The sequence below is a fragment of the Wolffia australiana genome, chromosome 3 (assembly GCF_029677425.1).
Source record: "Wolffia australiana isolate 7733 chromosome 3, ASM2967742v1".
Classification (NCBI taxonomy): Eukaryota; Viridiplantae; Streptophyta; class Magnoliopsida; order Alismatales; family Araceae; genus Wolffia; species Wolffia australiana.
In genome coordinates, this window is record NC_135837.1 from 16,764,810 (window position 1) to 16,790,174 (window position 25,365).

At 41.7% G+C, this 25,365-nt stretch overlaps 2 protein-coding genes across 2 annotated transcripts; one reads left to right on the forward strand and one right to left on the reverse strand.

Annotated features, from left to right (window-relative positions):
- Nucleotides 1-1,748: 1,748 nt before the first annotated feature.
- RH20 (DEA(D/H)-box RNA helicase family protein) lies at nucleotides 1,749-5,461 on the reverse strand. The gene is made up of 10 exons (XM_078572797.1): nucleotides 5,290-5,461; nucleotides 4,943-5,190; nucleotides 3,964-4,143; nucleotides 3,694-3,855; nucleotides 3,465-3,619; nucleotides 3,284-3,376; nucleotides 2,760-2,845; nucleotides 2,445-2,671; nucleotides 2,143-2,376; nucleotides 1,749-2,082 (listed from the first exon to the last, which is right to left on the reverse strand). The coding sequence occupies exons 1-10, from the start codon at nucleotides 5,343-5,345 to the stop codon at nucleotides 2,024-2,026; spliced, it is 1,500 nt and encodes a 499-aa protein (XP_078428923.1). The 5' UTR covers nucleotides 5,346-5,461; the 3' UTR covers nucleotides 1,749-2,023.
- Nucleotides 5,462-20,200: 14,739 nt separating this feature from the next.
- On the forward strand, nucleotides 20,201-23,065 carry LOC144701101 (nucleosome assembly protein 1;2-like). Its single transcript, XM_078572798.1, has 11 exons — nucleotides 20,201-20,372; nucleotides 20,496-20,527; nucleotides 20,643-20,738; nucleotides 21,319-21,411; nucleotides 21,581-21,653; nucleotides 21,721-21,791; nucleotides 21,874-22,058; nucleotides 22,124-22,301; nucleotides 22,381-22,424; nucleotides 22,494-22,689; nucleotides 22,758-23,065. Exons 1-11 carry the CDS (start codon nucleotides 20,300-20,302, stop codon nucleotides 22,818-22,820), a joined length of 1,104 nt encoding a protein of 367 aa, XP_078428924.1. The 5' UTR covers nucleotides 20,201-20,299; the 3' UTR covers nucleotides 22,821-23,065.
- Nucleotides 23,066-25,365: the final 2,300 nt, after the last annotated feature.

A 25,365-nucleotide genomic window follows, 5' to 3' on the forward strand; every position in this document is an offset into this window, starting at 1 on the left:
GGATCTTCATATTTATCTCCTCTAACCATTCATGCAGTTGGATCTAAAAGATGATTCCCCAACTTTTATTTAAAAGATCTTGGAACTTAATTCCTCCTTTGAAAGGCTAATTGACAGAGAGCCAGGTTTTAAAGATCCATGAGTGTCCTTTTTGTCCTAAGGGCTTAACTGATGTCAATAGAGACGAGGATAGGCTTGCTGGCATAAGAGAATCATTGTGGTCCTGGTGGAACCTTCTTTGTTATTCTTCTTCTGTATCGATCATCACTCTTTCATCTCATCCATCAAAATGCTACTTGTAACTGTTACTATTATTCATCTTAACCTTATCAAATAGTTATTACCACCATTTCACCTCATCACTTCTATCACATCATAGTCTCATATTTTAAACATCTTATCCTTATCCTTTCATCATTTAAAAGAGCATTAGATCCATAAACAATGCTCCTCATGGAGACAACCCATACTCATCTAATACACGCTAAATTTATTTGTGTGAGTATCATTTTTATACAAATTCATGGGTTAAACTCTAAAACATAAATATCATAATTAAAAACTATTTATTCAGGTTTAATCTTTGTGTCAGCTGATATTCCTGAAATTATGTATACATCATGCTGCATTCAAATCACCCAATAGCGAAGATCCAATGAAATCTCATTATTTATTAAATGATGACTTATAAACGAAGGGAGAATATGACTAAAATGACTACTCATTCTAGGGAGAATATTTGAGTTATACATGGATTCAGTTCAACTCTGTATATAACCTAAACCCATCAATGAGAGCTCACAACGTCTCTAACATTAGTCTAATCCTCAGCATTAGTTTACTAGTTATTATTTAACACATATCTATGCGTTTTATCATGTGCATAGCTCATTCATTATACTATATTTACATCACCCTTTAACAGCATTGGATTCTCTCTAATCACCACCATGGCAGCCTCTATTTATTACCTTCACTTCAGCCTTACACTTTCCAATGATCGATTCCTGTCAAAAATAATTTTGACCGTCCAAATAAAAATACTTGCCAACTATCTAGAGGCCAAAGTGCAAATAAGAAAGCAAATAGAGCTTAAGACAAAGAACACTTAAAAACTCAGACAGGGTAGTCCTTTTGCAAAAGGTCAATGTAGTTGAAGATAAGCGTTCTTGTGCATTAAGAAAAAAAAAAGATGTGCAATATGCACTGATGTTCTCTATAATACGGACTTTTGAGTTTCCATGAGGCATGGGATTGGGGCATTAATTTGCTCTAGAATAACGTCCAAAGACCCACTACATTTCTTATAATGAGATAGGCAAAATTGGAGTCATAGTAGAACACTATGCCTCATATAACCACTCGAACATGTACCTGATTCAAAGACGGTAGACATAATTTTGAGCATAATCCTACTGTTTGATGGTCATCCAATTATACATTAAGTCAACTGAACTAGTAGTTGGCTCAAGGTTGATAGGGTTTGCCTATCCGATCAGGTCAGCCTAACTGAACCTTGGATGGACTTACCGGACCCACCGAAGTGGGCAGATTGACAGTCGGTTCAACCCAACACCCTCTCCATATTACCTTCTCAGTCCCAGCAACTCCAATAACTCATTGTCTGTTCTGTCTCTTGATAGCATGGGAGACCAGAGTAAAAACAGTAGTCTCAATAAAAGACATGCATCAAATAATCCCAGCTAAAAAAATTTAATTCCAGGAAATCATTGTAACTCTTAATGATGTAAGAACAGCTGAAGTTCTCAGCCCCAAAAAAACTGGATTCCAAAATGAGACCACACACTGATAGGTTTATGCAATGCTCTTCCTTCCCCCAACAATGAAATTTACAGGCACCGATAAAAACCAGAGATGTTAGCACACAGTTGCTTCACACTACGACCACCTAGACTACCATTCCAACCAGATTATATGATAAACACTTAAAAAGAGAGAGAGAGAGGCTCAAAACGATCTTCCTTCCAGTGATTAGTCCCAAAATGCGCACCTTACATCTCCATTAGGTTCCAAAGCGGCCAGACCCAAATAACCTCCCTCGGTCAGTCGGCCCACCGAGACCTATAATGGCTTTGTCAGTGGATCTAAGTCAGAAGGATTAAAAATAAAGAGGAGGCTGACCTGGGAAAGGCGGAGGAGCCGCGCGAGCCATCTTGGCTAAGTCAGCACTGACTTTCTGACCAGCTTCCTCCAGTATCTTAGTGAGATCTTTGGCAAATCTACCATTCGCCGCCGTAAAGAAAGTGTAGGCCGTTCCTTTTGCGCCAGCTCTGCCAGTTCTTCCTATCCGATGAACATAATCCTCCAGGGACCCGGGAAAGTCATAGTTGACCACATATTTCACGTCCTTAACATCTGACAACAGTAACTGAGAAAATTGACAAAGAATATGCGCAAAAAATAAAATTAATAATGATTCTCACCTAGCCCTCGAGCAGCAACATCGGTAGCAATCATAATTGGACTCTTCCCAGCTTTGAATTCTGAGAGGACCCAGTCTCTCTCTGCCTGGCTTTTGTCTCCGTGGATTGAGAGCGCTGGCCACCCATCTGTGCGAAGTTGCCTCGTGATTTGATCGCAGCCCTTCTTCGTGTCGACAAAGATCAAGATCCGGCTGCCATCCATGATGTCTTCAAGCAGCATCACCAGCCTGGTTAGAAGAAAGTGGTTTTATACGTTGGTCTTTCAATTAATAATTAGATAAATACTATGATTTCGTTCAAGTATGATCCCCCTACTTGTTATACTTCTGGTTCTCCGAAACGACCTCAACATGTTGTTTAATAGAACGATTAGCCGTTAGGTCCTTGGAACCGATGACCACCTGCATCATATGCCACAAATATTAATGTTTGATGAGGAGGATAAAATGCAAGGGCATTAAATATAATCATCCTTGATGACGATGATCAATAATCATTGTCCTCGTCATCTGTCTGCGTGTGATGACAATGACAACTGTGTCATCGGTATTGCCTTTGTACGGGGGCATCAACATTGATGATGCAGATGTCATAATCATCCTGGCACATACAAATGAAGGGGATGATGATGGCTCATCACTGACCCATTGCCACTCTCAGATGAAGAGGGGACGCTGATGAGCCGTCATTGTCCTCATCATTCATCTGCAATAGGATAATCACGACATCTTTGTCATCGATATCCTGGTCACAGACGAGGACCATGACAAAACTTAAGAAGATGATTATGTTTTCTTCCTGGACGCCAATTTCTCAAGGGCATAATCCAAATATGGTACCTTATAAGGATCAAACAAGAACTGCCTCGCGAGTATCTCAACCTCCTTTGGCCATGTTGCGCTCCAGTAAAGAGTTTGACGATCAGGCCGGATCTAACCCCAAAAAAAGAAATGAAATCAGCAGAAATTGCTGAATGATTTACAACGTTAAAATTTTTTGTATTATGTAAATTTGAAGAACCTGAGTAACGATCTTTCTGATTTGAGGCTCAAACCCCATGTCCAACATCCGATCAGCTTCATCCAGAACAAGATATGTGACCCTTCTCAGATTAGTGTGATTTGATTCCATCATATCAATTAGCCGCCCGGGTGTAGCAATAACGATCTCAACTCCTTAACAGAAGAACTAAGCCAGTGAAGATTTTATTATAGAAAAATGAACAAAAAATCACTTCTCAGCTACAAACCTTTCTGAAGGTCACGAATCTGGGGGCCCTTTGGAACTCCACCATAAATACATGTGTTTTTTATCTTTGAGGAGGCACCGAACTTCGCTGCCTCTTGTTGAATTTGGACAGCTAACTCGCGCGTGGGAGCAAGAACGAGAACTATAGGGCCGTCCCCCGGTGCTGAAGGTAAAATAAAAAGTAATTATTAAAAAACTCTAAAAAATAATAATTAATTTGATTTTAAAGATGAATCATCAAGACGATGATATAATAATATATGTATTCTACCTAGAAATGGCTGGGCGTTCACATGAACAATGGCAGGTAACAAGTATGCTAGCGTCTTTCCTGATCCTGTTTCAGCGATGCCAATAAGATCACGCCCTTTCAAAGCCATTGGCCAGCCCTGAGCTTGGATTGGCGTTGGTTCAACAAAGCCAGCTTTTAAAATTTCCTGCAAGACGTAATCTGGAGATTGCAAAAAATTATATAAACCAGAACTTTTCTCGCAAACTTTTTTTGTGAATTATACACAGGAATATCCATGCAACTATCACGCTAAAATGCCCATAGATAAATCCATGACGAGATTTTAGTTTTACAGTCAGGAATATAACCTTAGAGGTTTTCTGATATAACTCTACTAACCAGAATCAGCAGACTCAGTTAATTATTAGGAATCCGAACCAAAACGTCGATATTAAGAAGAAAAAAAATTCAAGTATAAGGCGTCAAATAACTTCATGGTTTAGCCTCTGCAAAAAACTGAGAATCAAATTTGAAACTAATAAGCGCATACACTGACAACTGGAGAATCTAGTAAACTGGCCCTGTCATTGTCATTGAAAATCTGACGCGGATTCAACAGACTAAACAAATAGCGTGAAGGTATTCACAGAAGATGGTAACAAAAGATCGTACTTTGACGACTAAAACAACAGAATCCCCCCTTTAATATAACAAATTCAACAGATATTTTAAATGGTAAACTAATGATCTGAATATAACTGCCTAAGCATCACTAATTCACTGAAAAAGAAACTTAAACATTACATTCAAAAAAACTAGCTCATAACGACACATTAGACAACATCAAAACCCCAATGATCTATTCACGATTGAAAGAGAATACAAGGATTTAAGTGATAGGTGTAGAACATCAAACAAGGATTTAAATCATCACAAAACAATCAGCACGTAATCCCATAATCGATGAAATGCAAAAGAAACAAATTAAAATATCCATCCGATAAATTGTGTCTAGTACCGGGGAATCCGCTATCACGAAACTCTCGCACGGGCTTCGGAACATCGCGCCCCTCAACAGATATCTCCCTTCGACGACGATACGCCTCCACTTCTTCATGAGTCATGGACGCGACTGAAGGGGTTTCAACATAGAAGTTCTTCTCAAAAGGAGTGAACCCATCAAGCTCCGAGGAAGTCTTCTTCTCCCTCTGACTGGACGCCTCTGAGCTCCTCACATAGCTCTGAGAACTGCCAAGACCCACATCGCTGCAATCAAGAAAATCAAAATTCGTTCATTTTCCTACCAATAGCTCCTCCTGCGCGGCTATATTTGCCCATAGAATGAGAAAAAAATCAAAGCTTTGCCTTCTTCTATCGCGGTAAGAATCTGGGTCGCCCGCGCGGCCATCGTAGCGGCTCATCTCTGATCTGCAGCTCTGTTCCAGAAAAACTCCCGCCACCAAAGCTTCGAGCTTGGGAAGGAACTTGAAGGACAGGATCTCTAGGGAAGAGAGGGAATTTCTTATACCCAACAAGGGGGTGTTGTAAGAACAATAGAACATGCAGTATGAAAAAAGACAATTTTAAAGTTTTAATATATTCATCTCTCTTAGTTAATATGATTGAATGTCTTCATGTATATCTTCAGATTCCAAAGGTTCTGATTTCTCAGAAGCTAATCAACAAAGGTTACAAAGAAAGTCACTTTGTAATTGGAAAAAAATAGACGTTTTGCAATAAAAAAGTGGCTCTCTGCTGAACAAGCCAAGTCACTAATCCAAGTAATCGACTGAGACGCGAGTTTAAGAGCAGGAGCGGAGCGAAGAAGCGACGGAGTGGCAAGGTTATGTTTTTTTTCACATATAATGATGAATTGTTGACGAATCGTTTCTCACTTCGTAAAGTTGATTCATTTACTTCATAACCTGAATTGACTTTGTAACCTAAAGTTTTTCGGTCCCGCTCGTAAACTCGCCTATGTTGACTTTGTAATGTTCATTTTATAAAAGAATGAACATTGACTCCTTGTCATAATTATTTTGTTATTGAGTTCTTATCATCTCCTATGTTGAGTAAACTAGAATCACGGCAGCTTATGCACTTTAATTTCTCATGTATGCGCAGTGCATTCCTAATTATATGCTAACTTCGTTGTATGGACGAAATTATGTCATTTCTTGCCTATTTTTAAGCCTATGTAACAAGTATTTATCACCTTTGCAGAATCAACCAATAATTTTTTGTGAATATTAATTTTGTCAGGAAAACTTTAGAGACTTTTATAACTTGGGGCATTATATGCAGAACTGTTTTACATTTCTCGAGATCTAGAGTACGAATAATCACTCCATAACTTTTAAATGGTATCCAGTATCATTTGGTTAAATATTAAACTTGTGTTTATTGAATGTCATAGTAATAAACACTTAATTATGTTCAATCGTATTTAAATCATTATAATTTGATATGTATATTCATCTTACAATATGCTTGGGATAGTTGTGAGAAAACCAGATTTTATGCTGGGGATGAGGTGGGAAGATCATCACAATATAGGGACGGCAGGAAATATCTACGGGCAAAACACAATGCACATAACTGGGATCTACATACGGATTAGCTTATTGAGTTTCATGCCAATTAATCAATTACATATCAAAAGTGAATTAAAAATCACATTTACGTTCAGGCCAATCATTAAGTCAGTCCATCGACACATTGGGTGCCAAGTTACATTGCATGCCTTAAAAGATAATGGAGTTGTGCCACCCATGCGTCAAAATTATCTGTCAACAGTTATCGTACGTGAATTGTCCCTTTTCCACTTGACACTTCTTGAATCATATTGGGCATGTCAATTGTCAAAACATGTTTGTTGTGAAAACAATCATCGCCGCATTGTTACTAGTGCATAGAGAAAACATCAGAAATTTTATGTTTTTGGTATTTCCACCAACTTGCCTCATGACTTTGTTGCATCATCATTTTGGACAATATGGCATCTAATATTGAAGACAATTGATTCAATTATTGAATATAACACTATCTTCATGGATTTCTCATTAAATCTAAGATGTGGCTGTTTGGATACCCATGATAATGGACTCATAAGTCATTAGTCAAAACATGATCGTCTATCCACGTTATGTTATTAGTGTCTTAGATATAAGGAATACTTTTTGGGTTCGGTGCCTTGGTTCGTCCATGGAAAACATGTTTCCATGGATGCGGAAGCATGTCGATCGATTTATGATCAATCTTTAAAATAATACATTGAATGTACCTTTTGGGGAACTCGTTCCACCCTTGACTTTGCTGCTACGAGATTGTTCTAAAGCTATTCATGCGTCTGGCCTCTAGAAGAATCCATGCAATCACTCGGCGCTTGGATCTCCACGTCTTCTTCTTCAACTCTTCTTGAAAATTTAGAAGATCTTCTCACCAAGAAGACACTCTCATTGGATGAGTGGAGAAAGGGGGGCTCTCAAATTTGTCTTTCATGGGTGCTTGAAATGAGAGCACTTTCCCTCTTTATATTTCACTAAAGGTTTTTCTCAAAAATCTTACAAAGTAAAATATATCCATCAATGCCCTTATGACCTTGTGCGTGTGACCCTCTAGGCCCCTGTATCATTCTAGTTAATAGCTTCAGTGGCCCAATAACATTTATTTACCAACCTTATTAATTAACTATATCAACATATAGATTAATTAAATAAGGATCGATTGAACCTAATCGATAGGTTAAGTTTCCTGCTCGTGGCGTGCCAAGCAACACCTTGTGCTCTAGAAGATATCGAGTAGTCTCGAACTCTCTCATGGAACCTTTACTGTCATCGGTTACCGTTTATGTATATTCATCATCCTCGCGAGACTCTCGAACGACTTAGGGTATGATTTATCGTCAAACCCTAATCCGTCTAGTACTGATATGTAACGGGGATCATTGGAGAATTCCTTCTCTAATATCCTCACTACCCTGGCCAGGGATTTTTCTGCATCATCTTCTTTGAGTCAATCTCCTATTATACCACGGGCGGATGATCATGTCTTGATCACTCAATCATCTCCGTTAGCTTCTTACTACATCCAAGCTATGACTTGTTTGAATCCCATGATTAGATGCTCATAAGTCATAGTCAAAATGTTGATGTCCATTCACAAGATGTCCTTGGTTCCTATTATACCACGGGCGGATGATCATGTCTTGATCACTCAATCATCTCCGTTAGCTTCTTACTACATCCAAGCTATGACTTGTTTGAATCCCATGATTAGATGCTCATAAGTCATAGTCAAAATGTTGATGTCCATTCACAAGATGTCCTTGGTGTCTCAGGTTAGTGGATCACTTATACAACCGTGACATGAATCAACCTGATTGAGGTTTAGGTATAATACCATTCAGGGATTCATACACATCAATTCAGTAAAGTCTTTCTCCAAAGAGAACCCACTATATATCCTTATTGTCACCACACTAATAGCCACAAGATCAGTTATACTTATCGTATAAGTAGGATCAGCCAGTGTTATTCTATCCGGATAATTCGATATCCGTCTCGAATATCCATCAAATAGGAATATTTAGAATACATGTTTAAAGACAAGTGATCAATGTATTATGATATCATCATAATTCACTAAGACATTGCACGTATTCATGGACTTCATTATAAACATTACACAGACTAATAATGAACGTAAATATTTTATTCAATGAACTTAAATAAACATGGTAGTGTGATTGGCTTGACGGCCACATAATATCCATCAATACTTAAGCAGTCATGGAGTGAATTGATATGGTTGATAATTAGATACCATTTGATTTAATGGTTCAAATGAATCAATTTAGTGAACTCTTTCCCTATATAGTACCTATGATCCATCATAAGTGTATCTGCATAAACAATTATCAGATCAGCCATCATCAACACATGAACACGGATAGACCTTGTTATTCCATATATTTATTTATTTATAAAAACCCCATGTAGGAAAAAGATAAGAATGTTAGGAAAATCTATTTATAAATGAGCATTCATGTTATTCATGTCCTGCTAACGCACTTCTTATGGCTTTTTTATTAATGTTGCATGTGAATAATAATAAGTGATTGATTTTAATGAATTAAAAATTTCATGGACTTCTAGGCCATATAATTCTGAGCCAAAATACATTGAATATTAGTAAATAAAATTCACTGTCTTTATATAATTGTATATATGCATGATAAATATTAATAAAAGATGACGGTTCTAGGGTTCCGTTAAAACATTAATTTATGATTTCGAATATATCATAACCTAATTCATTTCATAACATAATATATCAATTTCTCGTTATATCCTTAGTTGATGATAGTCATCACACAACTACTTGTACATTTAATTTACACTCCAAGTTATACACAATTCATTTCATCAAATCCTAAGTTTGTTCCACCCACATTCATTGCAAATATCTCCTTATAAATCTATTTACGCATGTATATCTATCAGCATCATTGTCTCTTTATTTCATGCCTAGAAGTTCTCTGTATACTTGTCTATCCCTCTTTTAAATTTTCAAATACTTCTTAATTTTAATATGATAAATGAACTGTTAGATTTGATCGTGATTTAACGACAAGGGGGAAAACTATTTATCCCAATAACTCGTATGATATAGTTTACATGTGTTTTAGTGCTAAAGAAGTTTTTGTTGAATACAAATAAATGGTAACTCATCCTTTCATATAGGAATAGTGAACTAATTTGCCAAAAACTTTCTCTAAATCATAGAAAACGTTGATGTTTCTAAAAAATTTTGTGGGTTCAGCATTAGTTTACATGGTGAATGAAATCACAGCCTACATAAGTCTACAAACGATGAATGGATGTATGCTTTTAAGATTTTACACTAGGGGCTTTAAAAGAAATACAGCATAATCAGAAGTTTATGTTTTCAACATAAGACTTTCTTTTGGGTGACTAAATATCATATCGCATGCTTTGTGGTTTTACATATCACAATATCATAACTTTTTATGGGAATCCATTACAAATACATTGATGAATATTTTGTACTTGTCAAGCTTGTCATGCTTTTATGGCACTTTCAGTTTTATTGATATATAAATATGTATCCAATGTTTTTCTTAATTGATGTTTGTATTGAATTCCTTGAGTAAATCCAAGTGAATTATGATGGGATAATAGTTCACTGATCATTAGAATTCAAACGTTACTCCAAATATTCCTATTAGAAGGATACCTGCGATATACATCAAAGCTCCGATTCACTTCCTCAGTTTGGACGTCAATTTCCAAGTGTTGTGCTTCAGCGGCTTGCCTTGCAGCTTGTGAAGACCTTGCTAGAAGGCGCTCAAGAACATACTGCCCTGGTCAGAAACAATGGTGCATGGAATGTCGTGTAGCTTCACAACTTCTTAAGCGAAGGTGTCCGCCATGTCATGCGCAGAGAAGGGAAGACTAAGGCCGATGAAATGGTAGTATTCGCTGAGGCAATCGATAACCACTAGAATGCTATCAACTTTGCCCGACTTGGGTAGGCCTTGGACAAAATCCATGGATATATCCTCCCATATCTGTTGTGGAATAGGCAGGGGTTTTAGAAGTTCAGTTGCAGACACCGAAGATGTCTTGAATTGTTGACATATGGGGCATGCATTGACATGGGCTTCGATAGTGATCTTCATTCCCTTCAAATAGAGCTATTGTGATACTCGCTTGTAGGTCTTTAAAAATCCCCAATGACCCCCGATGGCTCCATCATGAAGTTCATGGAGAATATGCAGAGTGAGGGTGGATGTCGCTGGGAGAAGCAGGCGACGTGCATGGAGAAGATATCATTTGATAACGAATATTTGCTGGGGATACTTGGATTTTCTCGTAGGTTCTGGACCAAGAGTCAAGGTTGAGAGCCACTTCTCGACGAACATCGTCTATGTTACCCCAAAAAGACTGTGACGGGACTGTCACGAACAACGTGATGGCGGTGGGTTGGCGTGAAAGAGCATCTATCATTAGATGTTTCAAACTGCATCGATTGGTACATATGATGAACTCTCAAAACACGATGTAGTGCCTCCATTTGCTGACCGCTAGGATGATGGCCACAAGTTCCCCCTCATATGCAGAACGAGTCCACACCGTGGGGGGCAGCGCCTGACTAAAGAAGGCAATAATGCATTATTTCTGGAAGAGGCCCGCCCCCACTCCCACGCTGGATGCGCCGGTATCGACTACAAACGGTTGGGAGAAGTCAGGAAGGGCCAGAACTAGAGCTAATGACAAGGAGCGCTTCAAGTTCTCAAAAGCTTGTTGAGCTTCTAGTGACCACGACAAAGCCCCCTTTTTAAGCAGTTGGGTGAGTGGCCACGCTTGCACCACATACCCTGCCACAAAATGTCAATAATAGCATGCCAGCCCCAAGAACCCTTGAAGCTGGTGGATGTTCTATGGAGGTGGCCATGTTGGACAGCTTCCACTTTCCTAGCATCCGTGGTGACACCTTTGGCCGAAATCCAACGGCTTAGGTATTCGAGTTTTGGTTGAGCAAATGAACACTTCTTTGGGTTGATACATAATTGATGGACTGCCAGAAACTAATGAACTTGCAGCAGATGTGCATGATGGTCATCATCTGTGAGCATGTAGATGAGAATGTCATCGAAGAATACCAAAACTAACTTGCGTAAGAGTAGTTTGGAAGACGGAGTTTATGAGTGCTTGGAACGTGGCTGGGGCATTCCAAAGACCGAACGACATCACCACATACTCATAATGCCCCACGTGGGTGTGGAATGCCGTCTTCTTGATGTCTGTTGCCTGCATGCAAATTTAGTGGTAATCCGACCGAAGGTCCAATTGTGAGAAAATTGCCATACCTTGGATATCTTCGAGGAGTTTGTCAACCACTGGGATTGGATATCGATTGGGAACAGTGATGTTATTGAGGGCCGGGTAGTCCACACAAAACCTCCAACCGCCCAATTTTTTCTTCACCAATAACATTGGGCTCGAATAAAGGTTGCAGAACATTCGTATAATATCGGATGCTAGTTGCTCTTCCACGAGTTCTTCCAGTGCATTTTTTTGAAGGTGGGAGTATTGATAAGGGTGGCAATGCACCATTCATGTGTCTGGTAGTAGCATGATGTGATGGTCGCATGGGCGATGGGGAGGAAGCAACATGATTGTCTTGAAAATCCTCTGGAAGCGGGCATGGCAGAGGGACTTCATTATATCACCGCGTTCGGTTGGTGACAATGAAGCCTAGCTCACGGAGAGCTTGTATAGGCAAGGCCCAATGGCCTGAGTTGGCTGTCGTCGAAAAACCGCTAGGGGAGCCTTGAGACTTGTGAAACCTGGGTAGCCCCGTAAAGTGTGCCATACGCCATCAACTTGGAATTTCAACAGAAGAAGATCCCATTGTGTCACTGTCCATCCTAAGGTACATAGTCATGCGAAGCCCAAAATGACGTCAAGGAAGAGGTCTAGGATGAGGTGGAAGGATGCTCAAGTAGAATAGCCTTGGAGGTGAAGATGGACTCTTGAGCGGACGTAGGACCCTTGTTGCCACCGCTTGTTTTCGCCATAACAGATTCTATAGGGTGACATGAGTACCCTATCAAGGCCCAGTGAGCGCGCCAAGGCATCGTCAATGAAGTTATCCGGTGCTTCAGAAATTATTAGAATGATGACCTCGTGCCGACATATAATCCCTCGTAACCTCAAGGAGTGTGGTGATGACATACTAGTAACCGCGTGTAGTGATAATTGTCGGAATTCCAGTTGCTGGTCTTTGTGACGAGTCATAACGAGTGGTTCATCCTCATTAGGGTCCTCCATGATGCCTGTGGAGTCCTCGGTGTTCATCACCATAGAGACGTTCAGAGTTTTGTGGCAAGCGTGGCCCGGGTAAACTTCTCGTTGCATTGGAAGCACAGTCCTTGGGCTCGTTGGGCTTGGGCCGCCAGCTCCTCCGATGTGAGGCAGACTTGGCGAGCTGGTCGAGATGGTGGGGTACCAATGGAACATGCTGGAAAGGTTACCAAACCCTGTCCCCTAAGGGAGTTGGTCTAGGTGTGGGTTCCCGGAGCGCTCTTCCAAGTCGATGCCACATCCACTTGTGCCATTGATCGTAACGCCTTGAAGGCGCAGTCGATGAGATATTCAGTGGTACGTGGCTCTCTGTGATTGAACTCTGCTTGCAACGATGGCTTCAAGGCCGAGTAAAGTGCATGCATGGCCGTTTCGTCAGACACTTCAGGCAAATATCCCACGATGTCTACGAAGGATGATACGAGGTTGTTCACCGACCTCAATTGCTGCAATTTGAATAGTTGGTTGTAAGCCAAAATCAATGGTAAAGTTGCCTCTTAAAATCGACCCAATTGAGGAAGCCTGCCTTCCATGTACGACACCACCACCCGGAGGCATTCAACGTCTCTAGCAGGGTAAGCATGGAAGTAATGCTCCACATGAAATATCCAACGTTCTAGGTTTCCCCCCGTGAATTTAAGAATCTCTATAGTTCGATGGTGGTGATTTTGACGACCCTGCCAAGCTCAGAATTGCTATAGATGAGGAGGGTAGTCAACGTCCTCGTCCTCATCAGCTCCTGACTTGGTCTCCCCAAACCCACCTCCCCGATCGTGTTGAGGCATGACGGCCGGCAAAAAGAGAGGGCGAATGGGACGGTGCCTTGGAGAATACTCCTCCCTATCGTCGACCTCCCGCTCCGCATTCCGGTGCCGACGATGGGGCGGGGGTAGTCCTAATTCTTCTTCCGGGTCAGAGTGCTCCCGCTCTTTGATCACCAGCCGAGTGCGCGGAGAAAGTCTGTTGCAAATGACAGGGGGTTGTGGTCGAACTGCAAGTGACGCCTACCTCAACTCCGGTGTGGGGCCTTGTGTGGGAAAAGCCTGACAGGCCTCCCGTGCACCTTGCGAGGCAGCCAGTCCAACAGCTTGGGAAGCCTCATAAAGAGGCCCATGGGTTTCTTTTTTGGGGCCTGTTTTGGCTTCCTCCCGCTAACGAGCTTTCTCGCGGCGTGAGAGGATTATTGGACCTGCCTAGCCTGGTGGGCCTAAGGTCATTGAAGGGTGTTTGAAGATTCTTGTTGTTGTCCAAGGCGGATGACAGAGGCGGAGGTGGAGGCAACAGTGGCGGTTCGCTTGGCAAATGGGGTGCTTGCTCGAGCAAAGGTGGTGGCGACGAGGTCAGTGCATCATCTTCGGACGCGCCGCCACCGTCATCCGAGACGCCCCTCATCCTGACTCATCGCCAACATCAACTAAAGAACCGCCTTGATAACGACCAAGTCAACGCACCGGCATCAGAGGCGTCGGCATCAAACGCTTCTCCACTTCCACACGACACGTCCCGCATCATGACACGTGGTCAACGCCAGATCCAGAACTTCCCTTTGACATGACACTATAACACGCCATCTACTTTATTTTATTTCTCGTATTTTCTCTTTCCTCCAAGGCCTATATGTAGGTCAATGTTGCAAGAAACATTTGGCGAATTTATTTTCAAGAATTGAAGTTTCTTTCTTCTTGGAAGATTTGCCCTAGCCCTCTCCCCTCACGAACCGCCACTGTTGCTGATGTCGCTACTGCCACCACTGGTCGTCCGCCCTCGCAGGCCATCCCTCAACCCGTGCAGGTCGCCGCCCACCCAGGTCCCTCCCAAGCCGTCCGCTATCTATGCAGACCGTCGCCCGCGCAGCCGGTCGCCCGCATAGGCCACCGCTTGTGCAGGCCACTTGCGTGCGCAAGCTACCGCCCGCGTAGGCCGCCGTCGCCCACACATGCCGCCACCACCCACACAGGCCACGACCTCCATAGGTCGCCGCCACCCACACAGGCCGCCGCCACCCACACAGGCCACAACCCGCGCAGGCCACCGCCGCCCGCACAAGCCGCAACCCACGTAGGCTATCGTCGCTTCCACAGGTTGTCGCCTGTGCACCCACCCCCGGCCGCGCAGCCACTTCGCGCCCAAACGACCCCTACAACCAGTATCCGGGGCTTCAGATCCTTCATTCTGCAAGTGCACGCCCCGCTCACCGTTTAGGTTTCGGGGCGCTGCCCCAAACCCCGCAAGGGGACAACTCCCCCCCCCTTGACCTCCTGCCAACTGACTGAGCAGTTGGATCCATGACACATGTTGGGTTCTAGAGGCCTAGATCTGGATGAACAAATCAAAACGATGCGCAACGGAAGACTTTTGCGAATCGAACGGCATCAATGAAAACATTAAAACAATGTACCTTTGCACGAATCTCATTCGTGATTTCTTCGATCCCGGAGCGAGACGAGTCAAGCTGCTCAAGTGTGCAACCTCTAGACGTATCCACGCGGTCCTCGGCGTGTCGGATCTCCTCCTTCTCGTTGACAAGCCCTGTTCTTTCTCCGTCGACGTCGTTACGTCGTCCCGATCACACCAGGGATGGAGAGGGGGTGTGGGGAGAGTGGACAAGAAGGGGAAAGGCCCCTAAACAATTCTGGCCTGGGTGAATTTCGTTCAGGGTCTTCCCCTATTTATACTAAGTGGATATTTTTCATAAAAACCCCCAAAACTTAAGTATATCTTCCAACGTCCAAAAGACCATTTGCGTGTGACCCTCTAGGCCCATGTATCAGTCTAGTTAACGACTCCAACGGCCCAATAACCTTTATTGGCCTTCCAAATTAATTAACTATATCATCATATAGATTAATTAATGTTGGATCGATTTAACCCAATCGATAGGTTGAGACTCCGACACGTGGGGTGCCAAGCTACACCTCGTGTCCTAGAAGATACAAAGGAGAGTGTATCGACTCACTCATGGAACCTGTTTATCATCGGTTACCGTGTATGTATAATCCCTCATCCACTTGACGCTCCTTGGACGAGTTAGGGTATGGTCAACTGTCAAACCCTAATCGATCATCCGAGTTAGTACTGATGCATTTGGAAATCATCGGAAAACTCTTCTTCGATATTTCACTGCCTTGGCCAAGGACTTTATTGCATCGTCTTTGATAACACCCTAAATTCTGTCTTTATTTCATGTTATTAACACAATTTTATGGATTTAAAGAGCCTAAAATGGGGTTGTTATCATATAATTACATGAAAATAGTGTTTTCAAGTGATCTCTGATTTTTCCCTAATTTTTTGTTAATTCTATGAATTTTGAAGGATTTATTGAAGCTCGAAATAACTACTTTTGAATGAAAATGGCAAATTTAATATTTAATTTCGACATTTATCAGCATGGGGATGAATCAGTGAATTTTCTAGAATTTTCTAGAATTGTTTAAAAATTTTTAGGATTTTCCTGAGATTTATTTGAAGAGGAAATGTATTTATTCTAAGAAAAAAAGGTATATTTATAATAGAAAAAAGTATTTTATTATTTTTGAACTTTCAAGGGCCTTTTTGCAAAGTTTTGTTGCAAAAGACCCTGAAAATAGCTCTCGGTCGCCACTGCAGGCGTAAAGATATAATTAAAAATCTTTTAGGGTTCTATTGCAAATACTTTATTAATTGTTTTAATATTTTAGAAGAAAAGCGGAGGAGAGAGAATGCGCAAAGGGGTACATCTATAAATATTCTTTGCGCGGCGTCAGATGGCAATTATTCATTTTGCAAAGGATTTAGGCATAAATTTCAGGCCGATTTCTGGGAGCGATGACGTCGCCTCGTCGCAACCGTGGGATGACAATCCAACGGCGGTCAGCGATAGAGGCCAGCGGCGGTAAGATTACCGCCCGTGCGACGCATGCTAAGCATACGCACGGGCGGTGACGTGGCAGAATAGCAATGGAAACCTTCAAGTCTAGACACACGCAAAGGTGCGTATCGAAATGTACGCTAAACCCGACTTTTAAATATGTGTTTTGGTTTTCTTTTTTCGCCAGGGGGTACGTGGCGCAATGAGAGAGCACCCGCCTGAAGAAGTTGAATCGGCGCATCCAATGAGAGGGCGACACCTCAGCCTGCGGTTAAGAAATAAATAAATGAATGATTAATCCAATGGCTCACATTGGTTTAAATTCATTTATTCATAACTTTTGATCCATAAGTTCGATTGAGATGATTTTTTTATGGATTTGCTCGTATTGATCCCCTCTTTCTATCTGTATGGTTGGATCATTGAGATCAAGCCTGTATCGATAGATATAAATTAATTACTAATTAGGGGTAAAATGGTAATTTATTCCATTTTACCTAGGTATAAAAGTCGAAATTCGAGAGGAAGGGGTCATTCTTGATGGTGCTCTATCACAGCTGCAAGACAGAGAGGAGCCCCAGCCTGGATCAACTTGTTTGGTACTTTTTCCCTTCATTGTATTTGAATTTTGATGCATTTTGAATGAAATTAGTTAAGTTGTTTGTTCCTTCTTCTCGATTCTGATCTGAACTTCTAAATCGCTTGGCTTGAGCGGCATGTACAAGCCCTGATTAGGATTGAGAGGAGAAATTGAGGGATTTAACTAGGCATTCGACTGCATTCTTAAGAAAAAACTCTAAAAAAATTATATTTAATTTTTAGGAATTCAAATTACCACATTTTATTTCTGAATTATCAAACTTAAAAAAACCAGCCAATCTCACATCAAAACTTCCCTTTTAACCTCTCTAATTGACCTCTTGGATCCTTTTATTAGGATCAAAGAAGCCAATTTAGAGCTCCATATTTCTTCTATTCATCTCATCTCTTCTACCCCCCCATTTTCTAAACTTCTCCTCTAATTAGGGTGACTTGATCCTCATTGAAGATCAAATTCACTTTAATTAGGGTTAAACTACCAATATGATCATCAAATCGAATTCCTTACTAGCTTCCCTTGGACAACACTCGTACTTATCACTATATATCCTAAGTAGAGTTCTTATAAATTTTATTGCATAAGCTAAAATTTACAACGACAAGGGCTAAAAACTGCATAATTTCTACCCCTATTTTTGGCTTATCAGTCTTCCTTGAGCTGTCACGTCTTATGCCGAGGGTGGACAATCCCATCTTGACCACTCAATCACCTTCGTGTACTTCTCGATGCACCCGAACTAAGACCGTTTAGAATCTCATGACTAGAGACTCGTTGGCCATAGCCAAAGTACAACCGTCCGTCCACAAGACGTCTTTGGTGTCTCATGTCTAAGGACCACTTACACAACTGTGACATGAATCAACCTGATTGACAGTTCGGTATAATACCATTCAGGGATTCGTACGGATCAATTCAGTAAACTCTTTCCACTAAAGAGCACCCATTATCTATCCTTAGTGTCGCCACACTAATGGCTACGGGACTGGCCATACTCATCATATGAGTGAGGCTAGATAGTGATATTCTATCCGGATACTTCGATGTCCTTCTCGCGTATCCTTCGAATAGGAATGTTTAGAACACATGCTTAAAGACTAGTGATCTTCGCATTACGATCTCATCATAATTCACTAAGTCCGATCATGTATTCATGGACTTCATTATACGCATCACACGTGCACTATAATGAATATGTTCTATTAATGAATATGGAACGAGATGTGGAGCATGTGATTGGCTTGCCGGCCACATATATTTCCATCAACACCCTATCGAAGTGCACGTTAATCGTCCTGCCAACGATGAGTTGAGAATTTCCCGCACCCTCTTCCTGCACTATCTAGTGCCGAGGTACTTCTACACTCTTTGGTGTCCGTGTTCTTCTTACGGTGTTCTTCAAGTGTTCATCCACCGCCGTCGGATTTGATTGGATTTTGAATTTCAAGCAACTAGTGGAATAGGTCTTTGAATCTTCTAGCGATCGCCATTCGGATTTATTGAATGTGTTGTTTTGTTTTCACCGCGGTGGTTGTAAGACAGTACTTCCACCCTCGACGAGGAAAGGGGTTGCACCATCATTACTTTCTCCGGATTTAAATCTACGAATTCGATCGTGTGATTTTGTGGTTTGTTTTATCCCATCCCTCCCCTAGTCATCCTAGTTTCCGGTTCCCGTTCTCACCCTGCCCCCGTCTCCTCTAGCCACCCTGCATCACCTCGTCATCCCCTAGTCATCCTGCATCAGAAGGGGTTAGGAGTTGGGGTCTCATGGAGGACGACCTTGGCTTCTGTCCTGGCGTGGTTTGACCTGGACGAGGCTCCAACAGGAGGAGCAACCGGTCGAACTGTTCTTCCAAGCGCTGAATGCGAGATTCCGTATCCTCCAAGAGAACGGCTCTGATACCAAATTGGTAGAACCCCCAAATGCTTTACTTCAAAATGTCAACTAACATAACTCCGATTCTGATAATCGCACCTCTGTGAGAGAAAGGAGGGGAGGTGGGGTCAAGAGAGAGAGAGGGCCGACGGAGTTGACAACGCAGAGATGGAGAGATCCTCGCTCCTCGCGTGCATGGGCGATCGACTATGAGAGGGACGGTGAGATTGAGTTTGGGAGAAGGGAGTATGCGAGAGCACTCACCTGAGAACCAAAACTGCCCATCCCACATTGTGGACGCCCTAAGAGCTGTTGTGGTCTGGCCTTTCATGGGTGGGGCCACTGCCATCGTGTTTGGGCCGATGCCGCCGTTCATAGGTGCGTCTTAGGATCTCATAAACCAAGACCGATGTTGGATATTGGAAGCAGATAAATGATATCCACCAAAATTGATGTCTCAATATCAGTTGTTGATATCATATATCTATGTTATAATAACCTATATCGAATACTAGCATCTCGACTAATGTCAACATCATCTAGTGTTCTGAGTTCTATAAGCTGTTGTAGGATACTGGATTCAGATGCCGGATTTTCCGCTATCTAATGTATGATAAAACTAACATATACATTGATTAAATAGCAAGTAACATAGTTTTGAGAACTATACACGTATACATTATAATGTTATAAAGTTATACTATTAGGCTTTGTTTATTATATGACTGAATATACAGACCCGCATCCAAATCATCATCCAATATAGTTTGGTCCAATATCGGATATCGGATGTCAAAGTAAAAAAGAAAATTTTCTATATGCTACAACTTATCTTGTAATAATAAAATTGAATGGAATAATCTGGGGGACGAAAAATAAACCAGATATCTGGTAACCACATATATTTAGCACATTTCCATCACATACTAATTAAATTAACAATAATAAACCAGCACGTGAAAGAATATACCATTATACCCCGACACCAGTCTATCTCTTTCTATCTCCGAAATAAATACAGTTCTGGACTTCTGGGGTATTTATTTATTCGCTTTTTTAGGACTTAAACTGGCTTCTTCGCGAAGAACTCGCTAGGGTTTTCATTTCCCTCGATCGCGCTTCTGATAGAGCGGCGGCTTGAGGAAGGAGAAGCAGAGATGGCCGACGGGAAGCAACAGGGTGCGTTAAATCTTGCCGACCTCAGCGCTGTTCTCCCATCAGCCACCGCCGGTAGTTGTAGTTATAGTTGATCCTCGATCTCCGTACTCGTTGTCGTGTTTTTTGTAGGTTTTTTAATCTTTTTCTTGTGTTTTCTTCCTGGTGACGATGTTTGGGTTTTTTGATCGAATGCAGAGAACATGGCAGGGCTCGTGGCTTCTCTCCAGGTTTATTTCAATACCTTCCTTCATAATGGACTTGTATATAGGTGTTTATTTGCCTTGATGATTTTGTTTCCGGGTGTTTATTTGATTCTCTTTCGCTCTATTTTACAATATCCAGGATAAGCTTCAGGCTCTTGGAGGACAATCAGTGAACATTCTGGAGTCCTTGCCCGCCAACGTACGGAAACGCGTGGAGGTTCTGAGGGAGATTCAGGTTTGTCTGCGTCGATCATCGTATTTCCTACATTCTTGATTACGCTTTTTTTCAGATATCTTCACTAGTGTGCTATAAATGGCTCTTCGCTTCTTTTATTTCATTCTTGTTTCACGATTTTAGTCACGTTATCGCTTACTTTGTAGTCTCCAGAGGGTTACCGAAGTTATTTCGTAGGTATTTTAAACTCATGTTTCATCGTCAGAACCTATACTCTCTTCACTAGGTTTTGAAGCCAAGCAGTTGTTTTTTTACACGAGTATCAATTACGGAAGTTTAGGAACTTCATGTCATCATTTCCGTTCATTGTAGTGCCATCTCTTACGTACGGACTTACACCATCAATCGGTTGTCTGATAAGAAATCTCATCGTTTGAACTCCTTATTCCAATCGGAGCCTGATGTTCTTTATTATAAATATATGATGAAATTTTTTTTTTGAGCTGGTTACGATTACAGTCACTTTCTCATTTCTTCGTTTGGAAAAAATGACATATAATTCTTGTATTCAAGGTTCTTTAAAGAAATTGTATCTGAAAAATTAAATAAGTCTTAAAGCGCTTCCTCTTACGCATTTCAGGGTCAACACGATGAGTTAGAGGCAAAATTTCTTGAAGAGAGAGCAGCTCTCGAAGCCAAATATCAAAAGCTCTATGAACCTCTTTACGCAAAGGTACATTAAATTATCCGCATTTTAAGCTCTATGAACCATCTTTAATTACAATTTTAGAGCGAATTTTCTTCTTTTCTTATGCCGTGTTATAATTACTTTTTGGCTAGTTTCTTTGATGGCTTTGTCACAGTTTTGGCGAGTTACTAACCTCTTTAGTATTGGTATACAGCGACATGACATTGTTAATGGTGTGGTGGAAGTGGAGGGTATTACCAGTGAAGCTACCGATGCTACCGAAAAAGGTAAGCAAACTGTTTTTTTGTTTTATTTAATTGAAAATATGTGGTTAACCGCATTACTTATTCTCAGTGATCACGGATTCTGGCGTTCCCGGATTTTGGCTCACTGCCATGAAAAGGAATGAGGTGTTATCAGAGGAGGTAAGTAAATAAAATGGCCAAATTTCAGCCTCCGCAGATTTTTCAACGATAAAAAAATTAATTCCCGTACCTTCGATGTCAGATTACTGAGCGTGATGAAGAGGCCCTTAAATACCTGAAAGACATTAAATGGTCCAGAATGGACAATCCGAAGGGGTTCAAGCTCGAGTTTTACTTTAACACGAACCCCTTTTTCAAGAACTCTGTTCTGACGAAGATCTACCATATGATCGACGAGGACGAGCCCATTCTGGAGAAAGCCATCGGGTTGGTATTTAATATTAGAATTCATATATTTGTTTTAAAAAATGTCTTAATAATTTCAAATCTAGGACGGAGATCGAGTGGCACACGGGGAAATGCCTTACGCAGAAGATCCTCAAGAAGAAGCCGAAGAAGGGATCGAGGAATGCTAAACCGATCACCAAGACAGAAGTCTGCGAGAGTTTTTTCAATTTCTTCAGCCCGCCTCAAGTTCCCGATGACGATGACGATCTCGACGAGGACATGGTCAGTCTTCTTCCTTGGCATTTATTCACATATTCCTAAGTCTGGGTCCCCCGGTGACGCACTTTTATCACATTCTCAGGCCGAAGAGCTGCAGAATCAGATGGAAAACGATTACGACGTCGGGTAATTAACTTCCGTCATTAAGTTCTTTTAATCAGTTTCTGGACAATAAGCTAGAAAATTACTCTGCAGGTCCACCATTCGCGACAAGATCATCCCCCACGCCGTGTCCTGGTTCACCGGGGAGGCTGTCCAGGACGACGAATTCGACGAAATTGGTGAGGAGGACGACGAGGAAGAGGACGAGGACGACGAGGATGAAGAGGACGATGATGATGAGGATGAGGACGACGATGATGACGACGACGCCGGCGCCCACCGCAAGAAGGTGGGTAATTAAGTTTGTTAATGATGAATTATACATTGCTTACTAATTAATGGTTGATAATCTGGCAGAAGACCGGGGCTGGCGCCGGGGGCCAGCAAGGCGATCGGCCAGCGGAGTGCAAGCAGCAGTAGAGAGGGGGACACGACGGGTTATTCCTATTGGTATTGTTATTATTATTATTTTTCTTCCTTTTTTTTTTTCTTCTCATCTCTCTCGAGAGGAAACAGCTGTGTTTGATTTTGATCGGTAGCTGTTTGTCTCCCCCCACCCCGGAACAGTGAGCGTGTATGATCGTCATGTACGAGGTCAATTTTCCTAAACATGCTCATGTTATCGTCAATGTCATTTATGTGCCTAAGTCTGCAACATTACAGCACATTCGGTTCGCACTCGTCTATCAAAGTCGCTGACCTATAACAATTTTTATTATGATGGTAATGACATTGAGATGAAGACATACTACGGATTGGAGAGGATAGTCCACAATTGGTAAATGAGGGAATTGACGATGATAAATAATTATAAATGATGGACTACTCCGAAATGGGTGATGGCAAAGCATTCATATAATGATCAGTCTGCCCCTACTTGTGTCTGGCCGTCCAATATCCGACTTTTAACAATCTATGACTGATATTCTTATGTAATTGAAATAGGGAACGGCACAACCGGGACGAAACACCCCAGATGTGATGGGATGGATGATGATCCGTGTCGGACAGTGATGTGATGAGAGTTTCGTTGGGTCACCGTCCCGTCACACGTCTGAGGATTTTGGAAAAATTAGTCACGTTTGAGTCACCGTCATGATTTGTGGCATCCCTGTCACCGGACAGCGTCACCGTCACGTGTGATGGGAAAACAAACATGCAGAGGAGAGAGAATTGGAGGGGCATTTCTCCAATTATCTTTGGACAGTATCCTTTTGCGCAAGCGAATTAATGCAGGGACTTTTTTGCAAAATGCCAAGAAATTGAGCTATCGACACTATGTGGCGAAATTTCGGCCGTCGAATAGCTTAAATCTAACGATTTTAAGCTTTTTTGGTCATTTTTAAAAATCCGTCACAGCCGTACTGTCACGTCACTCGTCCGAGGCCCCCTGTCACCGTCGCATCACCGTCACGCCCAGTTCATCATCAGTCACCATCACGAGCCCCTAATTTCCTCACCGTCACTGTCTCATCTGTCACGTTGCCGTCACCGTGACGTGTGATGTGATGGATGACAGCTGCCATTCCCTAAATTGAAAAAGACTTAATATATCCACCCGATATGGGTACGTCGGTACATATATTGTAAGAGTCAGGACATGTCCAATGCAGGTAACATATATCGGTTTAACAAAAGCACCCACTGATCTGTACCTAAAGAAAAATACATAAACCATACAAATCATTTCAAACAAACATGTAATGAAAAGAACACTGCACTCTGCCTGTCATGCAATTAGGCTTAATGGATGAAAGATAGAAGACGCTTTCAGACGGACAGAACGAGATTCAACGCATTTCCTTTCAGAGAGCAAAATAGAGGGAGAGAGTGGACACAAGAGAGAAAGCAAAAGAGATATAAAGATAAAGAGAGAGTGAGAAAGAGTACAGGAGTGAGCGAGTGAGGGAGAGAGAAAGTGAGAAAGATTGCGAGAGAGAGCGAGAGAGAGAGAGTGTGAGAAAGGGTGTGAGCAAGAGAGAGAGCTAAAGAGAGAGAGCTAAAAAGAAAGAACGAGGGCGTGAAAGAAAGAAAGAGAGACAAACAAAAAGAGAAAGAGGAAGAAAGAGAAGGAGAGCTATCGAGAGAGAGAAAGTGAGAACGAGTGTGGGAGAGAGAAAGTAAGAAAGATTGCAGCAGAGAGAGTGAGTGAGTGAGCGAGCGAGAGCGCACGTAAGAGACAGGTAGAGAGAATGAGAGAGAAAGGGAGATAGAGAGAGAGAGGTAGGGAGAAAGACAAAGAGAGAGAGGTAGTGAGAAAGACACAGAGAGAGATAGAGAGAGAGAGATAAAGAGAGAGATAGAGATAGAGAGAGATAGAGAGAGAGAGAGAGAGAGAGCAAGATAGACGCCATCCCCTTCATCAATGATTGATGTTCCCCTTGTCCATGGTCTTCATTCATGTCACTGACAATCATCGTACCATGTTGGGTTCAATGGCCTTGATTTGGATGAACCTAAAGATATTGCGACAACAATAGACTTCAAATGAAATCATAACATCAATCATAAAACCATTGATCAAATTGCATGTGTAGTACACATATTGATGATTTGTTGGTTCCTCAAGTGAGACTTATTGATCTACTCAAGTGTGCATCCCCTAGACTTATCCACAACCCATGGCATGTCGAATCTCCTCCTTCATCCTAACAAACCCTGTTCTCGCTCCACCATCGTCGTTGCACCATTTCGATCGCATCAGGAATGGTGATGAGCAAAAAGTAGAAGGGAGAAGAAGGTTACTACCCTAAAAAATTATGGCCTAAATGAATTTATTTTAGGGCCTTCCAAATTTATACTCAGTGTGAATTTTTCATAAAATCCTCTAAACTTGAAGCTCATCTTTTGGCCATTCGAGTGTGACCCTCTTGACCCATGTATCAATTTAGACAATGACTCCTATGGCCCAATAAACTTTACTGGCCTTCCAAATTAAATATCTAAATCATTATATATATTACTC